This window comes from Electrophorus electricus, chromosome 9, assembly GCF_041902795.1.
Source record: "Electrophorus electricus isolate QZ-2024a chromosome 9, ASM4190279v1, whole genome shotgun sequence".
NCBI lineage: Eukaryota > Metazoa > Chordata > Actinopteri > Gymnotiformes > Gymnotidae > Electrophorus > Electrophorus electricus.
Window position 1 is genome coordinate 19,588,811 of NC_137505.1, and position 21,068 is coordinate 19,609,878.

At 40.3% G+C, this 21,068-nt stretch overlaps 3 protein-coding genes across 15 annotated transcripts; all 3 read right to left on the reverse strand.

The window, feature by feature from the left end:
- Positions 1 to 2,087: 2,087 nt before the first annotated feature.
- upf3a (UPF3A regulator of nonsense mediated mRNA decay) lies at positions 2,088 to 7,982 on the reverse strand. Of its 3 annotated transcripts, XM_081720816.1 has the most exons (13): positions 7,503 to 7,982; positions 7,128 to 7,408; positions 6,734 to 6,973; positions 6,119 to 6,225; positions 5,917 to 6,023; positions 5,715 to 5,813; positions 5,512 to 5,622; positions 5,239 to 5,294; positions 4,977 to 5,135; positions 4,756 to 4,889; positions 4,349 to 4,628; positions 3,807 to 3,884; positions 2,088 to 3,333 (listed from the first exon to the last, which is right to left on the reverse strand). In XM_081720816.1, the coding sequence occupies exons 3-13, from the start codon at positions 6,872 to 6,874 to the stop codon at positions 3,169 to 3,171; spliced, it is 1,437 nt and encodes a 478-aa protein (XP_081576942.1). In that variant the 5' UTR covers positions 6,875 to 6,973; positions 7,128 to 7,408; positions 7,503 to 7,982; the 3' UTR covers positions 2,088 to 3,168. The 3 variants fall into 3 exon arrangements, with proteins under 3 accessions (XP_081576942.1, XP_081576941.1, XP_081576943.1); XM_081720815.1 differs by having other exon boundaries at positions 6,734 to 7,408; XM_081720817.1 differs by lacking the exon at positions 3,807 to 3,884 and having other exon boundaries at positions 6,734 to 7,408.
- Positions 7,983 to 8,113: 131 nt separating this feature from the next.
- cdc16 (cell division cycle 16 homolog (S. cerevisiae)) lies at positions 8,114 to 15,078 on the reverse strand. Of its 2 annotated transcripts, XM_081720813.1 has the most exons (18): positions 14,862 to 15,076; positions 14,414 to 14,468; positions 14,174 to 14,271; positions 13,868 to 13,906; positions 13,592 to 13,732; positions 13,169 to 13,328; positions 12,961 to 13,055; positions 12,677 to 12,810; positions 12,069 to 12,148; positions 11,572 to 11,621; positions 11,398 to 11,471; positions 11,122 to 11,247; positions 10,823 to 10,975; positions 10,631 to 10,694; positions 10,449 to 10,510; positions 8,890 to 9,025; positions 8,696 to 8,786; positions 8,114 to 8,600 (listed from the first exon to the last, which is right to left on the reverse strand). In XM_081720813.1, the coding sequence occupies exons 1-18, from the start codon at positions 14,907 to 14,909 to the stop codon at positions 8,371 to 8,373; spliced, it is 1,836 nt and encodes a 611-aa protein (XP_081576939.1). In that variant the 5' UTR covers positions 14,910 to 15,076; the 3' UTR covers positions 8,114 to 8,370. The 2 variants fall into 2 exon arrangements, with proteins under 2 accessions (XP_081576939.1, XP_081576940.1); XM_081720814.1 differs by lacking the exon at positions 8,696 to 8,786 and having other exon boundaries at positions 8,439 to 8,600; positions 14,862 to 15,078.
- A 906-nt stretch (positions 15,079 to 15,984) lies between these two features.
- Positions 15,985 to 19,980, reverse strand: dcun1d2a (DCN1, defective in cullin neddylation 1, domain containing 2a). 10 transcript variants are annotated; one of them, XR_003409492.3, is made up of 8 exons: positions 18,662 to 19,222; positions 18,293 to 18,461; positions 18,008 to 18,138; positions 17,827 to 17,909; positions 17,244 to 17,340; positions 16,928 to 17,030; positions 16,251 to 16,375; positions 15,985 to 16,082 (listed from the first exon to the last, which is right to left on the reverse strand). XR_003409492.3 is itself a non-coding variant. In XM_081720898.1 (7 exons), exons 1-7 carry the CDS (start codon positions 19,880 to 19,882, stop codon positions 16,951 to 16,953), a joined length of 780 nt encoding a protein of 259 aa, XP_081577024.1. In that variant the 5' UTR covers positions 19,883 to 19,980; the 3' UTR covers positions 15,985 to 16,950. The 10 variants fall into 10 exon arrangements, 8 of the variants coding, with proteins under 8 accessions (XP_081577024.1, XP_081577022.1, XP_081577023.1 ...); XR_014125360.1 differs by having other exon boundaries at positions 16,251 to 17,030; positions 18,662 to 19,216; XM_081720898.1 differs by adding an exon at positions 19,880 to 19,980 and having other exon boundaries at positions 15,985 to 17,030; positions 18,662 to 18,878.
- Positions 19,981 to 21,068: the final 1,088 nt, after the last annotated feature.

A 21,068-nucleotide genomic window follows, 5' to 3' on the forward strand; every position in this document is an offset into this window, starting at 1 on the left:
AATAAAGTTGGCAGTCAAAAAGAATTGCTTAATGTTGTTTCCTGTATGATCATTTATGCATATCCAATGAAACATTGGAAATGGAGAACTAAGAGTACTATGTCTAGCATCAATAACGACTTCATATTTCATTGATGTAATAGTAAAAGGAATTGTTTCCCATGCCTTCTGCAACCAACTATATTAGCATTTTCTTTTTGCAAATATTCTTTCTCTGCCACATATTATTTTTACACTGGTCTTCTAGGCCACTCTTTAGGCTTTAAACCCAATATTTAAAGACCACGTGCACTGACTGAGCATTCCTCAAATAACTTTGGGCAGTCGCTAAAGGTTTTTGTTGCTTAATCAATTCTGTCCTCAGACAGTTGATGAGTTGGTCTTCACTATCAAGTCTCCAGTAGCTTTGTTGGAACACAAACTTGCAGCCAGACTGGCTTTTTTGCAGAGTCGATCAGACACCCCTTCTATTAACCACAAAGCACAATGCAATCCATACAAAGTTATAGTATCCACATTGCATGCACCAAAAAAGTAGAGGGATAGATCCCCCTCAGACACATCAAAACACTAAACATCAGTATATGACATATGTGCACCTGAACAATTCTATAAGACTGCCTAGGTATTGTTATTTTGTTTCTTTTATTGTTGATTGATCATTTAAGAAGTCATGTGTTTATTTGTTCACATATGCAGTCGAAAGTAATTATGTAAGGCCTATGAGGGTACGTAATTTCAATGGCTTCAAATAATGAAAGAATTGTGAGATTTTGATAATGTTTTTGGCAGTTAACATTTTCCTGTACAGCACTCTTTTTATTTCATGCGTTTGGCAAAAAAAAAAAAAAAGGGGGGGGGGGGTGCCATTATTGGCTATCAGACTTATTGTTTTCGAGATCTAATGTCTTTTAATCACCGTCATAAACAAAAAAAACTTGTTAAATACGTGTGAAAGAGTAATGATAAACATCCCTTTATTCCCGAGATTCATAAGACTGCTGCAAGATATTAGAGTCTTAAGAGCATACGTTCATATCATATCACAACCCAGTGTGAGTCCAGTTTGCGTTGTCAACCACTAGGTGAGCCTTATACTGCTCAGAATGTGCCAAGCGAGTGTGAAGGTGTGCGAAAGCTGTTAACGATGTTCATTTATGTCCTGCCTCCTCCTTCACTGTGATCTGCTACTTAGTCAAGAATTGACTCAGTACCAACTGAACTCAGTCGCGAACAGGATGTGATGATGAGATCGATGTTAGTCAAAGTAGCTTAATGCAGCTTTTGTATGCCATCTCACCTCAGTGAGACATGACTTTTCCCCAAGAGTGGAGGCTGGGGGGCAGATGGAGAGGCTTCCAGTGTACAGCACGCACATAACTGCGAGAAAACCACTAGCTCGTATTCCAGTGATTTACATTGCACACATAGCTGTCATTATTAGTTTGTCGAGTAAGGCGAAACAAAAAAATAAATAAGATTCAAAACCCCTGATTTGATTTAATATGACTTCATTATGCAAAACAGAGCCATGAAACGTCTTGGCTTAAAACTACCAACAGAGAGGAGTCAAACTGTTAGGTAGCTAAGCTAGCTACCTAGCCATAGGAAATGTATGGGATGCTGATAATATCCACATCTGTGTATGCAGCATGCATTTTGTGTCAGGTAGGTAGAAAGGTTAGCTAATTCATCCTCTATCTCAGAATTTGTTGTTTTAAAAATTGTAGCATTGGCTGTCCAATTCCCCAGATACATTAGAGGTTACTGGACCAGACCTGATATCCCCAAGAACTACCATGGCAGCTGTGTTTGCAGGTGGATGTTCCAAAATCCAACCCCAGCCCAATCCTTACACACTTCCTTACACAGTGGTAAGTGGTCGTCCCAGACAAGAGCAAAGGGTACAAACCTTTAATCATGGCTTACTGGATTCCCAGTTCACATAGCAAACATTGGTACTGACTACAGCTTGAGACGCCTGTCCAACTGTAACGCCAGTCTTATCTGTTGTGATCAAAGTTTGCTGATCTATAATTAGTAATCATGTAATGATCTTTTAAAACAAAGAGATTCACAAAAATGCATAGTGTGCTATATATCATCTTTATTGTTGAGAAATTAAAAATGCAGGATCTCATGTAAAAGAGTCTTCTTGGTCTTCCAAATAAGAGCAAAACAATCCTGTAATTCATATTTTTTTTACAGTGGTGAACTGAACTGTCAAGTCCAGAATATTTCTAAGGCATTTGACATGACAGCTATCAATTGTCTAAATGTTCCAAAGTAAAAAACAGTAGATGCCATTTAGTATACAACATTGTCCAAGTTATATCTTACCCTACACAAGTGATCAAGTAAAGTTTTACACAAGTAAAATAGAAGCTGATTATGTTCCATAGCTTTAACGAAATGCAAAATTTGTTCTTCTTGGCTCGCAAGTAGAGAAAATTAGCTACATAGAAGTGCTGAAAGCACATTAAAAGCCATGATATCAGATAAACACACACCCACACACTCACACACACACACACAGGATATTTATCACCCAAGGCATGGTTTTACCATTCATATTTGGAATAAATGCAGAATTATGAAGTGAAGTCAGTGCTGTTACAGCCAGACTTAAAGAAGCAATGTGCATGCATTCTCTCACAACCATAAAGGTCATAACAGATGTTTCTATGGACCTGTGCTGAAGCTGGGGAACAGATGTAAACATATAGATGTAAAAATACAAATTTCACAACATTTATTTATGAACTTTACAGCAAAATCTATAGACTGTCTGTAAACTAGTCTGCTGGAATCCGTTTATTTCACTGCAAAAGTCATAGAAATCTGTCCTTTGTACATGATGAGGCATTTGATCTCAGACAAGTTGTCAACAGATAAAGTGTGCCGAGTTCCTGTGGTGTGTCGTGTGAAAAAAAAAGTTAATCCAAATAGGCAGTGATCTTAGACATTAAAATCAAGCATACAGTAGCCGCTCTAAATACTGACAAATTGATTTGTGGGTCTGTACATACTGGTGACGTAGTGCATGAAAATGGTGGCAGGGGGCGGGCAGGTCTCGGTGTACTACACCCACGTAGGGAACAGACTAATGTGGCTGACTCTCCAGCCTTTCTTCTCCTCCCCCTGCGCCGAGTTGAATGAATCTTCCTGTCACTCATCCGCACTCTTCTCTGAGCCCGTCCCGACAGCCAGATCGTAGCAGGCCTCAGTGCCTGACTCCGGAGAGAGGGCTCCCAAATCAAAGGCTTTGCTCCCACAGCCCACGTGCTTACGGCTGCGGCTGCCCGGCTGGTACAGCTGCATGGCTGGCCGGTCCTGTCCCGAGACAAGAGTGAGACACAAGAGACGAGCATGTTGCTCACATTCCTTCAAAGTGGCCACAGTGAGCCCTTCCCAAAGCCTTGTTTATTAGCAGAGCTAAAGAGAACGACTCTGGCTCTGAGCACTGTCCTTCCCCTGTATTCAAAATTTAGAGCAGCACGCAACAGGTTTTTGACAGCAAAGCTCTGAACTATATTCAAATATAGAGCTATAGTTTGACTCCATCTCAGTTAAAAATGCACTTAGCAGTCACTTGTGGTCAGGATTTTTAGTTTGGATTTTGGTTCCAAAAAATGACTGATTCCCAATTACTTAAAAATTAAAATGACTTTGTAAGTAAAGTATGTGGCATGTCCCTTTTTTGCTGTCAACAACGAGGCCTTGCGTGGTAAGGTGTGGGGCCTCCCAGCGTACCACAGTGTGGTATCCCCTCCCCTTGGGTAGAAAGGCTCGAAGGCTAGCTGTACCTTGGCTGGCAGAGCCCCTCCTATCTGGTCTGGCCCCTCAGACTGGGAGGTCCTTTTCTCCTGATGCACTAACACAGACTGAGAGACACGTTTCCTTCCATCAATAATCAGCCCAAGATTGCCAACAGCCAAATTCACAGCTAACTGCCTCAACAACACATCAGCACTGTACAGCTCACGGCACAAGCACGGGACTGCAATACAAGCCCTAGGAGGGAGGAGGATTTGTATTGCACACCCACACAGCCATAACAATATGTGAATACAACAGCCACAGGGAACAGCCTGAATGGGAACTGTAGCAGTGGATGTAACACCACCTGTGCCAGACAAACAGAAAGACGAATGTTACCGCTTATGGTCACGATGCCATGACATGTGCTTGTGTTGTCCTCAATGACCGAACAGCCTACTGGAGCTTTTATATTAAAGTGCATGGCCCTCATGGCTGAGTGTGCTAGATGCACACTGACACTTATGAAGACCTAGACGACTGCAGTGCAACATGTGGCGTGGCTGCCGCTCGACCGGCTCCCGCTCACCTTGTTCCGGATGCGCTCCTTCCTGCTCCCCAAGTCCTCCTTGCCAGACTTATCCCCCATCTCTGGGCAGTAAGAATAGCCGTGGCCATGGCTCTCCTTCTTGGCCCTGTCCTGGCAGAAGCCCTTGCCCCACTTGGTCTCATCCTTGCGGCGCGAAAACTTGTCGAAGTCGTAGTGGTGCCGCTGCCGCTTGTGCTCGTCTTCCCGGCCACGCTGCTCCTTGTCCCTCTGCCGGCGCCCATGGCCATCCCTCTGCTCCCTGTCGCTCTCTAGTGGAGCCCTGCAGCACAGCACAGCCACAATGACAGAGAAGCTCGCTCTACTTTCTTGGCACTACCAGTGGGGTTATTTGGATAAACAGCACTTTACAAAGCTCTAAAAGCAGGCAGGTTTACAAAATGTCTTACTTGTCCTTTGGTTCCTTTGACTTCGTGTGGCTTGCAGGTTTCTCCCATTTGGTCCTCTCTTGCTCTCCACTGTCTCCTTTATCTTTCACTCGGTCAGACTCCACCTCGTCATCTCTGTCACATTTCTTTAACAACTGGAGCAACATCATGGTTTGCAATTATAAATAAACTGTCAAGAAACACCTTAAAAAAAAGAGTCTGAATCAGGAAGTGGTGTGCACCTTGATTTTGATCTCCTTTTCAGAGAGTTTCTTTTGCTTCTCTGCCTCCTTACGTTTTCTCCTCTCCTCTTCCCTGCGCTTCCGCTTCTCCTCCTCCCTCTGTCGCTTCTTCTCCAGCTCCCTCCGCCTCCTCTCCTCTCGCTTCTCCTCCCGAATTCTCTGTGGGTAAACAAAGAAGGAAAAAAAAGGGTCCAGCATAAGAAATTTGACCTCTCATGTCACATTTATGCGATAAAGAAGCTCTAGTTTTGGGCATCCCAACCTGCTTCTCCAACTTCTTGTTCTTAATGTATTCCAGCAGTGGGGTTGTCCTTTTAGCTGAAGTAAATGAAAAAAATGGCTACGTATTAAAAGGCAGATTTATTTTAGTGATCCAAAAGAAATAGTTTTACATCAGAGATTTTTAGAGAGCTACCTACCACTATATATAGATGGGAAATGCATTTTAGCTTGCACTCTGGTAAACACTAATGGCCAGGGGGCAGATGGGACCTGTTTTGATGGGTGTGGTGCTAAAGCAGAAGGATTCATGTACCTATGAGCTCCCTTGTTTTAGCCTCAATCTCTCCGAGGAGCGTTTCTGGATTGGCCATTGACTTCTCCTCATCACATGAATAGTTCTCCAGAAAACGTTTGTATTCTGGGTCTGGCAGTGAAAATGACATTGCAAGTAATAAAATGAATTACTGTGCAGCTGCATACATGCTTTTTCAATAATCACTAAATACTCACAAATACCTTCTTCAATGCTTCCTGCTTTGGCATCTTTTTTCTTGAGTTTTTTCTTGGAAACCTTTTGAAAAGGGGCAAATTCTACGATGGCTGGATACTCTTGGCCTAAATGACAAACAGATGATGAGAATAATCCTAATATCGGTTAGGCCCAGTGTGAAAAGAAGGTAGTGAAAGTGTGTGGGGTCTGCTGAGATGTTAAGACTACCTTTACTGTCAATGAAAACATAGCCATCAAAACGATCTCTGAAGAGAATTATATCCTCTGGGTTTTTGAAGTTGATGTATGCTCTGGAGAAAAGATGTGGATATAGGCTATGGGAAATAATAATTTATGAATAAAAAGATTAGTTATAGGTTATATTCTGACATTAATACAGAAAATAAAGTTGAATTAATTTAACAAGTACCTTTGATCTGCAGGAAAGAACTCAAAATAGTCGAAAGAAGGTAATGGACTGAGAAGCTCCTCCAGCTGGTCTTTTGATAAACTGGGTGGCAGCCGGCGAATGACAACCTGGATCAAGAAGCTAATTGATTGTAAAAACGTGTAATAGCACAGGAGTACACGTCTTGTGCAAGACTACATTATATATATATATATATATATATATATATATATATATATATATATATATATATATATATATACACACACACACACACACACACACCTACACATCGCAGACATATGCTAAAAGCGCGTATTGCTTTACTCTTAGTTGAACGTGTTAGCCTACGTGACCAGATCTACAATCGAGCATATTACACACTTAATCGCTGAACTGTATGGCTCCCCAGCAACTAGCATAAACTGGCAATGTTTAAAAACACACTAAATGCAACGTGAACGTATGAATCGGACGCAAATGTAAGTTTCAAACTGTTTACGTTTGGCGGTCGGTACAGAGACGTCCCACCGGACATGCGGATCTCCGCATTCGCTGTCCATGGTGCTGAATCCATACATTCCTCCATCACAGTCCAGTCTGGGTCGTGTGCACGAATGTAAACGCGACACATACCTTAGTGAAGATTTCTTTTTTCTCTTCTTTGTGCTTGGAGTTGGCTGTGACGCCGTCGTGCTCTCGTTGGGTGTCCCTGAACTGGATCTCGACGATGCCTCTCTCCCTGCTTCCTGTCATCTGTTCTTTTTCAGCCCTCATATCTCCATTTCTCCTCTTCGCCCTCGGAATCCACCCGCTCGCGAGAATTCGCTCGCAAATACCGCGAGGTTTGAGATGGAAACGGTTGTGAGATCGTTCCTTTAAAAAAAAAAAAAAAAATTCGATTGCTTGTTTTAATAAATGTATACGGTTTTGTATACGGTATATTTTGTAAATATACTATAAACAATAATTAAATTGTCCAGATATAAAGATCAGTCTTATAGGGAGAAAAAATAAAACGTTATGTTGCCTGTCCGATGTATATTGAGACCAGGTCAATGAAAGCAGAAAAGTCTCCCAGTCAGGTAGCACTGCAGACCGGAGCGACGATGTGAGGGAGACCTGTGCGGGGAAATGGTCACCGTTTCCCCGCAGGAGCTTCACTGTCTTCGTAGTCGCTAGTGTCGCTACCACAACACGGGTGAATTCTAGCGCGGGGTGGGTAGAACGGACTGCCCATGCTCGCTGAGCTCCATGCGTCCTGGCTGTTGGGCTGGCTCAAGGAGCGCCCGTAGCTGTCGTGGCTCGGGACTGCAATAAGGTTATGAGAAAAACTTTAGAATCCAGACTATTGTAGACTACAAGGTTTTTCGAAGATAAGGGGGGGGGGGGGGGAATCTCTCACCGCTAAGAAAGGTTTGTTTCCCACTACTGGTCTCCACACACAATCTTGGCGAAGGCCGCTCCGGTGTAGACACAGAGCTTTTCGAACTCGGAAGAAATGTGGAGCAGGTATCAAGATCTCGACACACGCGGTCGTGAGTGTAGGTGACGCTGGATTTAGAGGGCGTGCACCCCATCTCTGTTACTCCCAGTTAGTAACTTTTCATCCTAATGTCAAGGGCAGCTTGGAACCCTCCTCTAAAACTACCCTAAGGATAATCGCTTTTGCCCTCAGTGACCGACTTGAAAAGAACCACCACGCTTTTGTGAGCAGACAGCGTCACAACTGGGAGTGGGGTGGGGGTTAACCACCTTGAGTTAGTTAAGAGAAACTCGGTTGGTTTAAAAGGTCAAAGAAATTCAAAATAATTGATTTACATATCTTGCAAATGATCAGAAGACATCATGAAATATTGGCTAATAACAGGGAAATAAGGAATTTTAATGGTTTTTAATGGTTTAATGGCAATCCAAGGGCAATGCAGCAATCCAGTCCCATCTGTGTTAAGGTTTTTTTGTTGTTTTTTTTATAGTTTTATCAGGTCATGGACAAGAAAACCAAAAGACAGTGTATAAAAATACTGATACAGGGTTTATTTTGTAATTATTTCTATCATCAGAACCCTCTTTTGAATTCATCTCAACATTTATTCATAGTAAAATTCCACAGGGATGCAACACAAGTCACCCTAGACTTTGAGGGGCATCTGTTTAGTTGGGGTCTCCCTCGCTTTCCTTTTTAGTCATTTGCCAACATGAGCATCTAGTTCTCGCCTCGTTTTCGTCACACTGTTTCCGGAGAGCGTCCAAGATCTGGATCGATGCCACCATCACGTACTTGTGTCAGACATGGAGGTCTCTAGCATCACGTCGTTCTCGTGCAGGTCACATTCCAGGAGGAAGCGCTGGAAGGCCACCGCAGGTGGCGTCTCCAGGGCCATGATACTGCTCTCCTCCAACGGCCGGGCTTGATTCTCGCTGTCGTCGGCCGACGTTCCGAGTATCTTCTTCAGAGCAGTCGTGCTGGGGATCATCTTCACCTTGTCCTTGATGTCAGTTCCTGTGACAAAAGACCAAAACCTATGCCACTCAGCAGCCTTCTAAACAGGTTCTTACTCCTTCCCCTTCAACACAGGTTGTTCAAGCTGCACTTACCAATGTATGCATCAGATTCACCGATATACATCTCTATGCAGTGGCCAAGCATTGTTACAGAAAACGTGTCATCCCTTTTCAGGCCGAGTGCCTGTAAAAACAGTTGTTAGCACTTATGTAATGTGAAAACATCAACCTCTCTTACTCTCCCATTGTAAGAAATGTACATCCACAAAGGCAGCTGGATCGCTTACAGTGTGAAAGTAGTCAATGGCACTTTCAAAGTCCCCCATGAGGCTGTGCACATAGCCGATAGCGGAGTAGGTAGAAGCATGCTGAGGGACAAGGACCAGTGCCTGCCGGTGGTATTCCAGAGCCTGCTCATACTTTCTGCAAATAACACAAACCAGTCATGGAGCACTTGTATTGAAGAAAAGGAAGAAACCCTAGCTTTGTAGGACCCTACTGCTACTGGATGGATTCTTTTGTGTCAGCTCATGAGACCACATTTCTTCTTTACCAAAGCAAGTTGATAAAGTCACCGACAGGCTATTCTTATGCATGAAACAAGGGGTCTATATTTAAAGAGTTAAGTTTCTGATATAACAACAGTATTTTCAATATGTTTAAATCAAATTTAGGACTTGTGGGTAGTATGATCAGATCAATCAGTCGATCTGTCATGTAATATTTACTACAAGAACAAGAAAGTCGTTGGTAGCAACACTGGTGAAGTTGTCAAATTCTGATGTCTCCATTTTGTAACCAGACAACGCACAGTGAAATGAGTGGGTGAAAATCTGCTTGTGTGTATTTCCCTACTGCATATAAACTGATTGGTTTAAAGCAGTTTTTTTATGCTAGGTAGGCCTACACAATAGTGTTTTGATTGGTCCTCAAATCCCCCTTCCCCCACATGTGGTAAACTAACTGGGAGTTTTCCCCAATTTCCTAGGGTGATTTCTAGTCATCCTAGAGCACAGAAACAATTAAACCATTACACACCATTATCTGTATGATAATTAATAGTCAACCAAATGTTCATGATTGTGAAAGGACTAATTGAAATATGAACTGCACATCTCTGATGATCAGCAAATGGTTATGCATAATTCATTTACCACTGGAATGATAATAGAGAAAGAGTACTCAATTTATGCAGAGACAAGAGTAGGATTAGCAAAGCATTCAAAATAAACGACAGAAAAGAAACTCAGTGTTCCTCAGGCTCTCTGAAAGCTCTTCATTAAAATACCCCCATGATTAATTTCAGAAGCCTGTCCTTTTCAGGTCATTTCCAAGTTAGAGCAAAGTTGCACCTTGCTTGGAAATAAGGATTTTAGCATGACACTGTGCCAAATAAGGGTTCCACCTCTCAAAGGGTTTGTAACATCCCATTAATTATAAGTAATAAAGTAATTAATAATTATAAATAGAAGACAGGCAGAAGGACAAATGTTGCAAAAGATATTTAAAATACTACTGACAAAGCTTAAAGAATTGATTTGATATTTTCAATCCATCATTTTTTAAAATTGTTCCCATCATTTTAATCACATTTGGTATTTGGTGGGGGGGTGACTCACAGTTCACTGTGAAGTTCACCATCATCCTCAGTTATCTGGCTTTTTGTGGGTTTTACCAATTATCAGAAAAACTTGTGAGAACGTCAGTTACACAGAGGAGTCATAAGCTTATCACTGCTAAGCAATCAGCAAGTTATGCTTTGCATGATCAGAAATTATCTTAAATAAATATGGGTTGAAAAACATCAAGTGAAATTGTGTGAAATCACAATTTCCTTTCAGCTTACTTCAGTTTTCGACACACATGGCCCAAATTGTTTAATAACGGCTCCCATTTGTCCACCGTTACCTGGAAAAAAAAGTTAATAAATTAAAAAGTTAATAAATTAACTTTTTGACAAGGTTCTACATATGTTCTACTGCAAACAAACAAAAATATCCATCCATTTCAGAGTGACTGGACAAGTACCTCATTACCAATGGCCTTGATCTTTTCCATTGCATCTAGAAACAGCTTCTCTGCAGTCTTCCAGCTGGAAAAAGATACACAATTAATCAACAAGGTCAAAACTCACATAAAAAAAATAAACAAAATGTTAGAGGACTTAAAAAAAAAAAAACAGGCTGTTCTAACAGGAAGGCCTGGGCAAGGCCCACTCACTCTCCATTCTGGAAGGCCACCACCGCCACCTCATGGATGACGAAGGGGTCTTCGGGAGCGATGCTCAGAGCCTGGCTGAAGAAGCGTTCGGCCAGCTTTGGGTTGTTGGTCAGCCCATATTCCAGACCAATGTACAGCATGGGTAAGTGACACCTTGAGAAGCAGGGGATCAATCAGGAGAACACCACGTGAACATGTAAGCACTTCGTTTAGGTAAAAGACTACACATTTTTCACGCTCATCTCACTCTACTGCAAAGAAATAGTGATGTTAACATGGAGGGCTGTAAGACCACGTACCCTTTCATCAGCTGGGCTGCAGTGAAATAGGCCGCCATAGCCTGGTCATGCTCACTTTCCACAGCGAACGAGTGGCCGTATGCAATCCACGCTGGCCCATAGGTTCGCTCCAGTGTGGTGGCCTTACTGTAGCGCAAACAACATCATCAAAGTAGCAAATTATCAGCTCAGCAGGACTTTATATTCAGAAATAAACAAGCTTTATGGGTGACCCGTTTATGTTTAATTTCAGCACTGCTGTTCGAGTCACTGAGAGGCACACCCCCTTAGCCTTACCTAAGGTATCGCCGTGCATGTTCATTTTTATGCCCAACCATCAGATAGTAACAACCAACCGCAAACCAGGACACCTAGAAACAATCAGTTCAGTTACAACACACAGCTACAAAATCATTCAGTATTATATGTATAACAGCTGCAAAAACAAACCAAAAAAAGACCCACACTCACTGGATTGTTTGGATATAAATCCACAAGTTTATGAGAGAGGTAAAACAATTCTGCAGGGATACAAAGACAAGAAAATTATTTAGGATATCAAAGTTTTATGTCACACGTACATAGTAATACATGGTATAACTCGCAGTGAAATGCTTTTGTGACTGCTCTGTCCGAGCTGAAGGGATACAGGGACACAGGGATACATACAGTATATGTATACATACAGTGTATGTGTGTAATATATATACATATATACATACATATATATACATATACATATATATACACACACACACACAGGTAATTGTACACTTTGTATACACACACACACATATTATATATATATACACACACACACACACACACACACACACACACACACACACACACACACACACACACACACACACAAAGTGTACAATTACCAGTTGCAATTTACAAGATGATATAAAATTGTATTCAATAAAAAATAGATTCCCTCAAGCAGAAGAGTAAAACTGACCTACCATTGGCTTTGCTCAGCTCCACTAGGGTGCCTATGTGCACTGGTAAACAATTAGCATGGAATGGGTCCTTCACCATTACCCTGCATTAAAAGCAAACACATAAGAGGCACTCAAATATAAATAAAAATAATATTAAGGCACACATACAGTTTGTTGTGGTGGGAAAAAATTGAATATCGATACCTGAAAACAGAGCTCCTAACACTACTGCGTCTCAGGGTATTAAGTAAATGCATATTACCAATTGTAAAACCAGGGGAAAAAGCAATCGGTTTTGTGCCATTTTGTTGTGCAGTTTTGTATATTTTATCTCTCTGTCTATTTTATAACCAACCACATCCAAAGTGCTTACTCATTTGCAGCCGTTTTTTTCTTTCTTCTCAAGAGTTGTTTTTAGAAGTGGAGATTATCTCAGGATTCCAATCATTTGCTACATTAAGTCCCACACTATGATGTCTGAATTTTGTTTTCGTCAGCTTCAGATATGCTTAGTTATCACCTATTCCATTAGTTTGTTTCTTCTGCAGTGGTCTCAAGATTGGACAGGTGAACTATTAAGCTGATAAATCTTATAATAGACTAATAGTTCATAAATAATGTATACTTACATAGAGGTGAGGGCATAGCACATCTTAAAGTCACAGTTGTAATAATGTCGTTCTGCAAGAGACACAACTACATCCAAGTTGTCCTGAAGACCACTGACCATATCAGGGACGACCATCTCACTAGGCTTGTTATACTGTCAACAGAGTCATGATCAGCATTTCAGTCAACATTCAAGAGAGCTGCCCAAGATCACAAATCTGAAATGTGACTTTGCACTTATGTAACTTTGTATTAACGAAAAAAAATGCACAAATATCTAATGGAAGGTGAGAAACCTTCTCACCTTTTTTAACTTATTTTCATAAAGAAAACGCAGCAGCTCCTCTTCCTCCTCTGTACACTGTTGGCTTAAGGGAAGGGAATCCAGAAAATCTCTCTCTGAAACAAGAGAACAGGACAAAACCAATTCCCACACCAGTAGTGTAAATACAAAGTCCAAAATGTAATTAATTTGAATCCGAAACTGACTAAATGCAATCTGCTTGGCTCACCCTCTTGTGCAGTCAGCATGTGATGGGACGTTAAAAGGTCAAAGGCTTCAAAGCAGTAGATGTCCAGTTTCAAGGCCTCTTTGTAGTTGGAGGTGGCTAGAGGTCTGTTGTCCATGGCATCATAGATCTTCCCCCGCAGGAGGCAGATCGAACTGCTGATCTGAGAGACAACACCACAGGTAGTGAGGAGCCGTCAGCCTGCTGTAACCTCCAAATATCACCCACAATACCATGCATGCTACCATAGAGACAAGTTATCACCAGGTAGGAGTGTGCATGCACCTGATGACATAACATAAGCTAAAGAGTGCCAAAGTATTAAAATCAATATTCTTCCTTAGATGAAAGGATCACAGCAGTAATCACTGTGCATGTGAGAGGTTACACAAGGGAAGGGGGACATTTTGGGATAAGAGAACTCACTGAAGCAGGTGACATTTCCCATTCTTTGGCGGTTTCTCTGGTGCCATTGTCTTCCTTTAGACCTTTGTCCAATAACTTTTTACTTGCTGGTTCTTCCATGTCCAGTATGTCAAGAGCCTGCTGATACTCTTTAGCAGCATACTTTAAAAAAAAAACAAATATAAAAAGAGTTTTACTTATTCAGGAAGTGACCAATTGAATGAAAATGTTTAAGTGTACTGTAAAATGAATGCAACAATGAACGTGTTTGAGTGTTACATCATGGAAAATACTCACATGACACCTTGCAGCAAGATACTGACAGGCCCCGTACAACTGGGGAACAAAAACATAACACAGATTTCATAAGTGTGGCAGCATTTGCTACTACCTTGCTTAAAAGGAATTAATTACTGTCTCAAACAAACTTAAAACATTTCTTAAAACATACCTTAATTAGCATGACCTAGATCCCTATTGTGCATCCCTTCAATAATATGCCCCACTAAGATAGAATTTCCAAAGAATACAACTAGCAAATTGGTCAAAATGATTTGTGTGGCTGCTGATGCAGTCTACATGCAATCCCCAAGTGATCTTTACCTTGTCAAGTTTGCGAGACCTTAGCGCATGAGAGGCTCTGTGGTACTGTGAAGTGAGATAAAGGCACTGTGCTAGCCAATAAACATCCTGAGCGTCCTCTGTTGAAAACAAACAGATGAATGATTCAGCATATCATCACTTTCAAATACATGTCACCCCAAGAATCTGAAGCACAAGACAACCCAACAGCGCTAAGACTGTGCTGCATTATAGGAATGATGTGAGATATACACCACTTACCATGCGATAGAGACGCTACTTTGTCCGCCCAAAAGAGAGCACTTTGATATTGTTGCTGGGGGGGGGTAATGTTGAAAGTTTAATGGAGTTAGGTAGCGAATGAAAACGCCTCTAGGCAAAAATAAGGTTGCAAATAATAACAGCAAGAACATATCTTAGAAGCGAAAATGTGGAGTAAAATAGTTAACTACAATTAGCAATCAAGCTAACTAAAGCTAGCTAAAGATGTGAATCATTAAAGATAGCTAGCTAAAGATGTGAATCATTGAAGTCCGGGATACATAGCTAGCTAGCTATGTTTACTATCTATAAAAGCTCACAACATTGTAATAATGTGACAAGCCCGGCACTGAGGAGAACGTTAGCTAGCGATGCTAACTGCACAGTTTAGACACTACCCAGTAACCCAACACAAAATAACTATATTAGCTAACCTAGCTACTTTTACCTGATCTATGTAGTGCCGCACACGCTTCCGTAGTCTGTCAAGATTCATTATGGCTCGGTTGCTCAAACACAAAACTGCAACATTTTAATTAACTAAGTAGATTTATGGGAAATAATTAGACTACTCTGAATAGCTGCAAGCTATCTAAATTAGCAACTCAAATAAAGACCGAAACCCGCGGTTAGCATAAACTTTGTGTAACGCCAACAAAACCCCCCCCTGAAACCTCGACCCATCGATAAAGATCCAGTCTGATTAGTCTAAGAATACCATAGAAACACACAAGGGTTCAAATATTTCACAGCTCAGACTAGCGTTCCGGCTCATGTCACGAATAACGTGGACTAGATACTAAGAATTGTACGAGTTGCTGTTTTTCACTTCTAACAATTAAGTGGAAGTTTTCGGTTGAAGATAAGTTAAATCAACAGCCTATATTTACAATATAGTCCACCAAAGGCCTTTACTTTTGTTAATGCAGGCTAGTAAACATGAATAAATTGTTCACCACTGTTATGTATGTAAAAGCAAGTGATCGGGAGATGCGAAAAACAAAAGGAAAATGTCTACTCTGTGTTTATAACTAAGACTATGCATGTCATGCACTTCGATGCTCTATTTAAACTGCAGTCCTTCAAAACCGAGCAGTGCAATACACATGTACATACAAATTACACGAAAACCTTGAAATTAAGCAACCTTCATCTGAGTCTCTTGTCTCCTTTTACAATAGTTTTCGGATATAACTGCCGCAAATACGATGTAATAATTTTGGATTCCTTTGGCCGTGTACGTTCACTAATGTGAACCGAATTTATGTTAAGAGTGTTATCTCGATGTAATAATGGCATCACGCCATCAAATCAATTAAATAAACTAAATAAAACTAAACCTGTAATACAGCGCCCCCTGCTAACCAAATAGCAATTCACGTCGAATCCAGTGTCTTTATTACTTCCTATGGTATAGCCCGAGTTATTTAATCCGTTTTTTAGCATTATGCGCAATTACCGTACATATTGTAGGTTAGCCTGGGAATCCCAGGTTAAATGTAGACCTCCTCTATATAATTTACAAACATCATAAATTAGTGGGAAAAGCACTGGAAAGAAAGACAATACAGTTTTACCTAGAGGTAAATAATTTATTTGTTTAACATAATTCTGGCAATTGGTAAACAAATATGAGAAACACTGAATGGCATTGCAGTCACACCAGAGTCTGCAAGAGAACAGATAGTGTAATACATAAAATGAAACTATACGTGATACCAAGGCATTGAAGAAGTTATTCTTTACACAAAATCACCTTCCACACATATTTATATAAATGCATTTTTTCATATTTTATAAAATATTGTTTATTTATAATATTTATCTCTGTACATACCACTACAGTAGATACACTATTTTACAATGGCAACAAGCTTTGTGCTGGTGGTGTGAGCTGCATGCTGCTCTGTCCGAGGGTCTCTGGCTTTGAAAGTGCATCCGATCTATTCACCCTGTTAAATCCTACAGGGGGTACGTACACAGGAAAGAATGTCTCATGAACCACATAACTTCATGCGCCCTCCATGTCTTCCCACGATTCAGGCTGTGAATGGGCTGGGTGTGCAAGTGTAACACTGCCTGCAATGAGAATGAGGTACTGGATTTGTGGAGCTCCTCCCCCACTTCCCCCACACCAATCCCCCAGGGTCTCTGGACAGGATTAGTCTGCCAGCAGCAGCAGCAGCTGACACTGTGCATGTGACTGCCCTAAAGGAGGTCTTGAGCCTCCCACTTTCACCCATCCTTCTCCTTTGCGCAGCTTGCAAGGTCCGAGTCCTTTCTGTCCCCTTCTTCATCAAGCCAGGAAGATTGGTTTCAAGTGTTTCTCCATTTTTTCCCCTTTTCTTTTCTTTGTGTGTGTGTGTGTGTGTGCGTGCGTGTGTGTGCATGCGTGTAAGAGACTGTGTGTGAGTGAGAGAGAGAGAGAGAGAGCAGAACGTGTGTGTGTGTGTGTGTGTGTTCTTTATACAAGTCTTTAAAAAAAATGATGTCACTTAGGTGCCAAAGACTCACACTGTCATACAGCAGAGTCAGGTCTATAGAGTTCTGTGCTTTGATCCAGTCACGATTGGCCGGGCAAACTCCACAAAGTCATCTATGAGGACCGGCCATGCTCCTGAAATACAACAGTTGTCCTATAATTACAAGTCCTCATTTTAAAGAGGATTATTTCAGATCTCTTGAAATTAATTCCAAACTGCTACTCTCCAACCCAGCATATACACCAATGTATTTATCACAATTACCTTCATTCGGACATAATTATAGTGCTATACAAGATGTGTTTTATTTGTTGTTAATAAAATGCAAATTACACAAGCACACATACCTTCCTCATCATAGTTTGACATGTCATCTGCAATCATGTTGCCAAAATCCAAAAGTAAGTTCCATGTATCTCTGGGAATTGATCGTTTATGGTGCTCCTATTGAAGACACATGAAGAAGAAAGAGCTAAAACCGATGGGCCCAAAGAAACTTCAAGTCCATCAGAAAATGCTCCAGCAATTCTTTTTTTCCCCCAAAAAAATCAGTCTCTGTATTGAAATGAGGTTCAGGATAGATGGAAAAATCCTCAACCAGTTAATCTGGAAAAATCTGGACGTGAGGGAAGTGAGATAATTTATTTTTGAATATGCTCAGTCTACAGTTATAATAGTAGTACCTTTGAAAACCAAGGATATTGACATGCTTTGTAAAGAGCTATGAATATTGTTTTCAAAATCACAGACACGAGAACATATACATTTTTACATATTATGCACTGCATGTGTTTATTTGTGTGATATTTTCCACATTTCCTTATTTTGACTGGATCCATTATTAGGGATAATTCTATATATCATTGTGCAAAATATTTGCATCTGCTTTTTTTTTTTTTTTTTACATTCTCTGAAACTCTGAAAACTTACCAACAAAAATGTATTCCAGAGGTCAAGAAACTTGAAGCGGCCCGTCAGAACTAGATTCCAGTAAGCAACTGCCATCTCTAAATCTAAAATTCGAAACAAACATGAAAGTAAATTCCCAAAGCTTGCTCAAATTCAGACAGAACTGGTGTATTTTCACCCAGTGTCCCATAGCCATCATCACCTAAACCTTTTTGTCCAGGATTCTTTGCAAAATTGAATGTAAACTGGTAGAAGTCCTTAAACTTTCCACTATCCTTCAGTTCCTGTTCAAGTCGAGGCAGCGCAATCCGGAGTTTCTCTGAACTGTCACACCTACAGACAAGAAGACAGAAGTCATGTTTGTCTGACGTTAAACTGCAGGCATGTTCCACAAATCTAAAAACAAGACTTAATGGTATGGGGCAATAATCACGTGTGCTATGATGCCAATGTGCCCAAATAGCCTTTTGACGATGTAATAGCGCACCCTAGTTCCATCATGCCATCAAGGAACTCTTTCCTGCTGAACTCGCACTGTGTTGCTGCATGGAACTTCCAGGCGACTACCAAAACACTTATGCTGGCTGGGTCCAGATTGAGATCATCACAAAACTGTTGTATTCCATCAATCCCAATCTTATTCTCATCCTGAGGATCTGAGAAAGACAATACCTTACGTTTACGTTCATATATATTATAAAAATATATATATTAAAACAAAAAAAATTTATATATATATATATATATATATACACACACACATATATAGCACACTAACTTCTGTCACAAGACCTATACTAAGGAACAACAGTTCTGCTTAAGTACTAAACTCATGCAAAATGGTGTGAAAACTTGCCTTTGTATCTGTTGTACAGCTGCTCCAGCTTCTTTCTATCTACTGAGGTTTTCATGGATTCCTTAAAGTATAGATCTGGGTTCTGGAAGTAGTTGTCAGTGGCCACTTCTAGTTTCCAGTCATTCTGAGTAAGGCAGTAGACAGCTGTCTTCTCCCCTGCTTGTGTGAAGGACATGAACTGGCGAACTTTGTCCTTCTGTGAAGACTTCAGCTTATGCTGCACGGACACAGAGGACAGGTCCTCAGTCATACACTCTGACAAACGGAGAAAGACACTCAACAGTGTGTACAAACAAAGACAAGCAAATATACTGAGAGGCAAAAATGCACACATTCAGAGACATAAGACAGGAGTAGGCAGTAAGTAGTAAGAAAACAGTAAATAGTGTTAATCAGGCACTCGGGTTTTACCAATCAAACACCTAAGTTACAATTTTCAGTTACAACAAACATATTAAGCAAGTTAAGCAAGCATTGAGATTTGTTAGCCTGTAGCCGAGGACACATGCTCAACTGCGACAGGCCACTTGCAAAACTAGCTGTTGGCTTGTAACATGAGATGGCAGACTTCTGGTGAGTTCTGGGCGTCCAGTTCAAAAACAAACCATGTTGTGAACCGAGTAATTTCGTTATACGGACTAAGTTCTACCTTATTTCACTATTATGAAATTGACAACAACCTGGCCATTCTTATTCACAACGGCATAAATAAAGTACAAATGTATTATATATTTAAGAACAGATAATGTCGTTTGGGGGCGCAAACAAATAATAGATCGGTTTTATTGAAAACTAGCAAAACTGGTTCGTTTGATCATCGACTGCGCAAGGACGACGCTCTCCAATTACGCACGACTTATATGAGTTTTATTAAAATCACCAGCGAAAGTACACGTTGGACAAGTGCTAGGTTGGGTCTGTCAAGATCAGCAGCCTGTCCGCCGTCGCTGGCTAACATCTAATTCTAGGGTAGTTCGCTACTATAGTCCACACACCAAAAAGGGAAAGGTACGTGCAAGGCGACAGCGGACTCCAATATCAACAACTGACCTTCCTGCTCATAGCCTACAACATTTCTGCACTAAATCGTAGTGGTACGACAGAGGCTGACGATAACCCGTTTGAGCTGCGCCACAATGACACGTATCAGACACCCTTCGTTCCTCCTCATAGTAACGGTAAATAATACCGTTTTGTTTTAGTTTTCAAATCACCTACCATTTTATCACCCGCTGTTTGACCAAATTGATACCCAGTAGTCCCATATACGGCTGCGCATAAGCGTCAAGGGAATGCGCTAAAGATGCACTGAGTTTGCGCGCTGATTCTCTAATATATTGGGAATTGTAGTTTTGAAACCAGAAAGCGACTCTTTTTTACATACGTATATGACAACTAAATTCAGAATGTTTAAGCAAAAGCACGTTACACAGTGTACTCTAATAGAAATGACTACAATAATAACATTATTATTATTATTACTATTATTATTATTATTATTATTATTATTATTATTATAACAATAATAATAGTTGTTGTTGTTGTTGTTGTTGTTGTTGTTGTTATTAGCAGCAGTAGCAAGAGTAGTGGTAGTAGAAATAATATTATTGTAAATTTTGTTTAACCATGACAGCTGTGTAGAACCCATACAAAATACAACTGAAATAATTAAGGAACTTTTGTGCTTCTGGTTTTAGTTGTTGTTGTTGTTGTTGTTGTTGTTGTTGTTGTTGTTTTAAAATTATATACTGTATAGAGCTGAATAAATTGCATAGTCCACCAAGCCAAATAAAAATAAAATAAAAATACTATACTGTGTGTGCTGGCCTTTATATACATTTTTTAATTGCATCAGTTTCAGACAGTTTATATATGTTTATATATATATATATATATATATATATATATATATATATATATATATATATATATATATATATGTGTGTGTGTGTGTGTGTGTGTGTGTGTGTCTTTACTTATCACGCAATCACGCATCACTTAATAAATGAGTCATAATAAATGAGTAAATATGTAATAAATTAATAAAGAAGACCGAACTAGAAATTAAGCTTCACTATGACAACTTAATCTCAATGGTAGTGCAGCCTTTTGAGAGGGCTGATTATCTGAAACTTATCTTAGTTTCACAGATGGTACGCAGCATGTCTGTCTTGTCAGTGCTTTAGATAAAAACCTATTTGAACTTTTGCTAAGGGTAAAAACTGTATTTTTATGTAAACTCTCATGCAGACACAAAATGATACCAACTGCGTTTTGGTTTAATTAACAGTTTGTGCTGAAAAAAATATTTGATCAAATGTTTATTCAAATGTACGTATTAAGTTTAATTCATCTAAACCATTCCTAGAGACGTTTGCAACCATAAATTATTTTGCTGGGCTTGATA

What these genes read in the sequence shown, in the direction of transcription:
- upf3a (XM_081720816.1), bottom strand. Translation starts at nt 6,874, where the DNA reads ATGAGGGCTGAAAAAGAACAGATGACAGGAAGCAGGGAGAGAGGCATC. An exon ending in AGCAGGAAGCATTGAAGAAG is followed by an intron (nt 5,623 to 5,714) that starts GTATTTGTGAGT and finishes TTTCACTGCCAG; the next exon opens with ACCCAGAATACAAACGTTTT. An exon ending in AAAAGGAGATCAAAATCAAG is followed by an intron (nt 4,890 to 4,976) that starts GTGCACACCACT and finishes ATGTTGCTCCAG; the next exon opens with TTGTTAAAGAAATGTGACAG.
- cdc16 (XM_081720813.1), bottom strand. Translation starts at nt 14,909, where the DNA reads ATGAATCTTGACAGACTACGGAAGCGTGTGCGGCACTACATAGATCAG. An exon ending in TGCTATGCCCTCACCTCTAT is followed by an intron (nt 12,149 to 12,676) that starts GTAAGTATACAT and finishes CTTTTAATGCAG; the next exon opens with GGTAATGGTGAAGGACCCAT. An exon ending in ATTTATATCCAAACAATCCA is followed by an intron (nt 11,472 to 11,571) that starts GTGAGTGTGGGT and finishes GATTGTTTCTAG; the next exon opens with GTGTCCTGGTTTGCGGTTGG.
- dcun1d2a (XM_026995838.3), bottom strand. Translation starts at nt 18,995, where the DNA reads ATGTGTGCATTTTTGCCTCTCAGTATATTTGCTTGTCTTTGTTTGTAC. An exon ending in GCTGTACAACAGATACAAAG is followed by an intron (nt 18,462 to 18,661) that starts GCAAGTTTTCAC and finishes TGTCTTTCTCAG; the next exon opens with ATCCTCAGGATGAGAATAAG. An exon ending in GTCAAACTATGATGAGGAAG is followed by an intron (nt 17,031 to 17,243) that starts GTATGTGTGCTT and finishes GTTGTATTTCAG; the next exon opens with GAGCATGGCCGGTCCTCATA.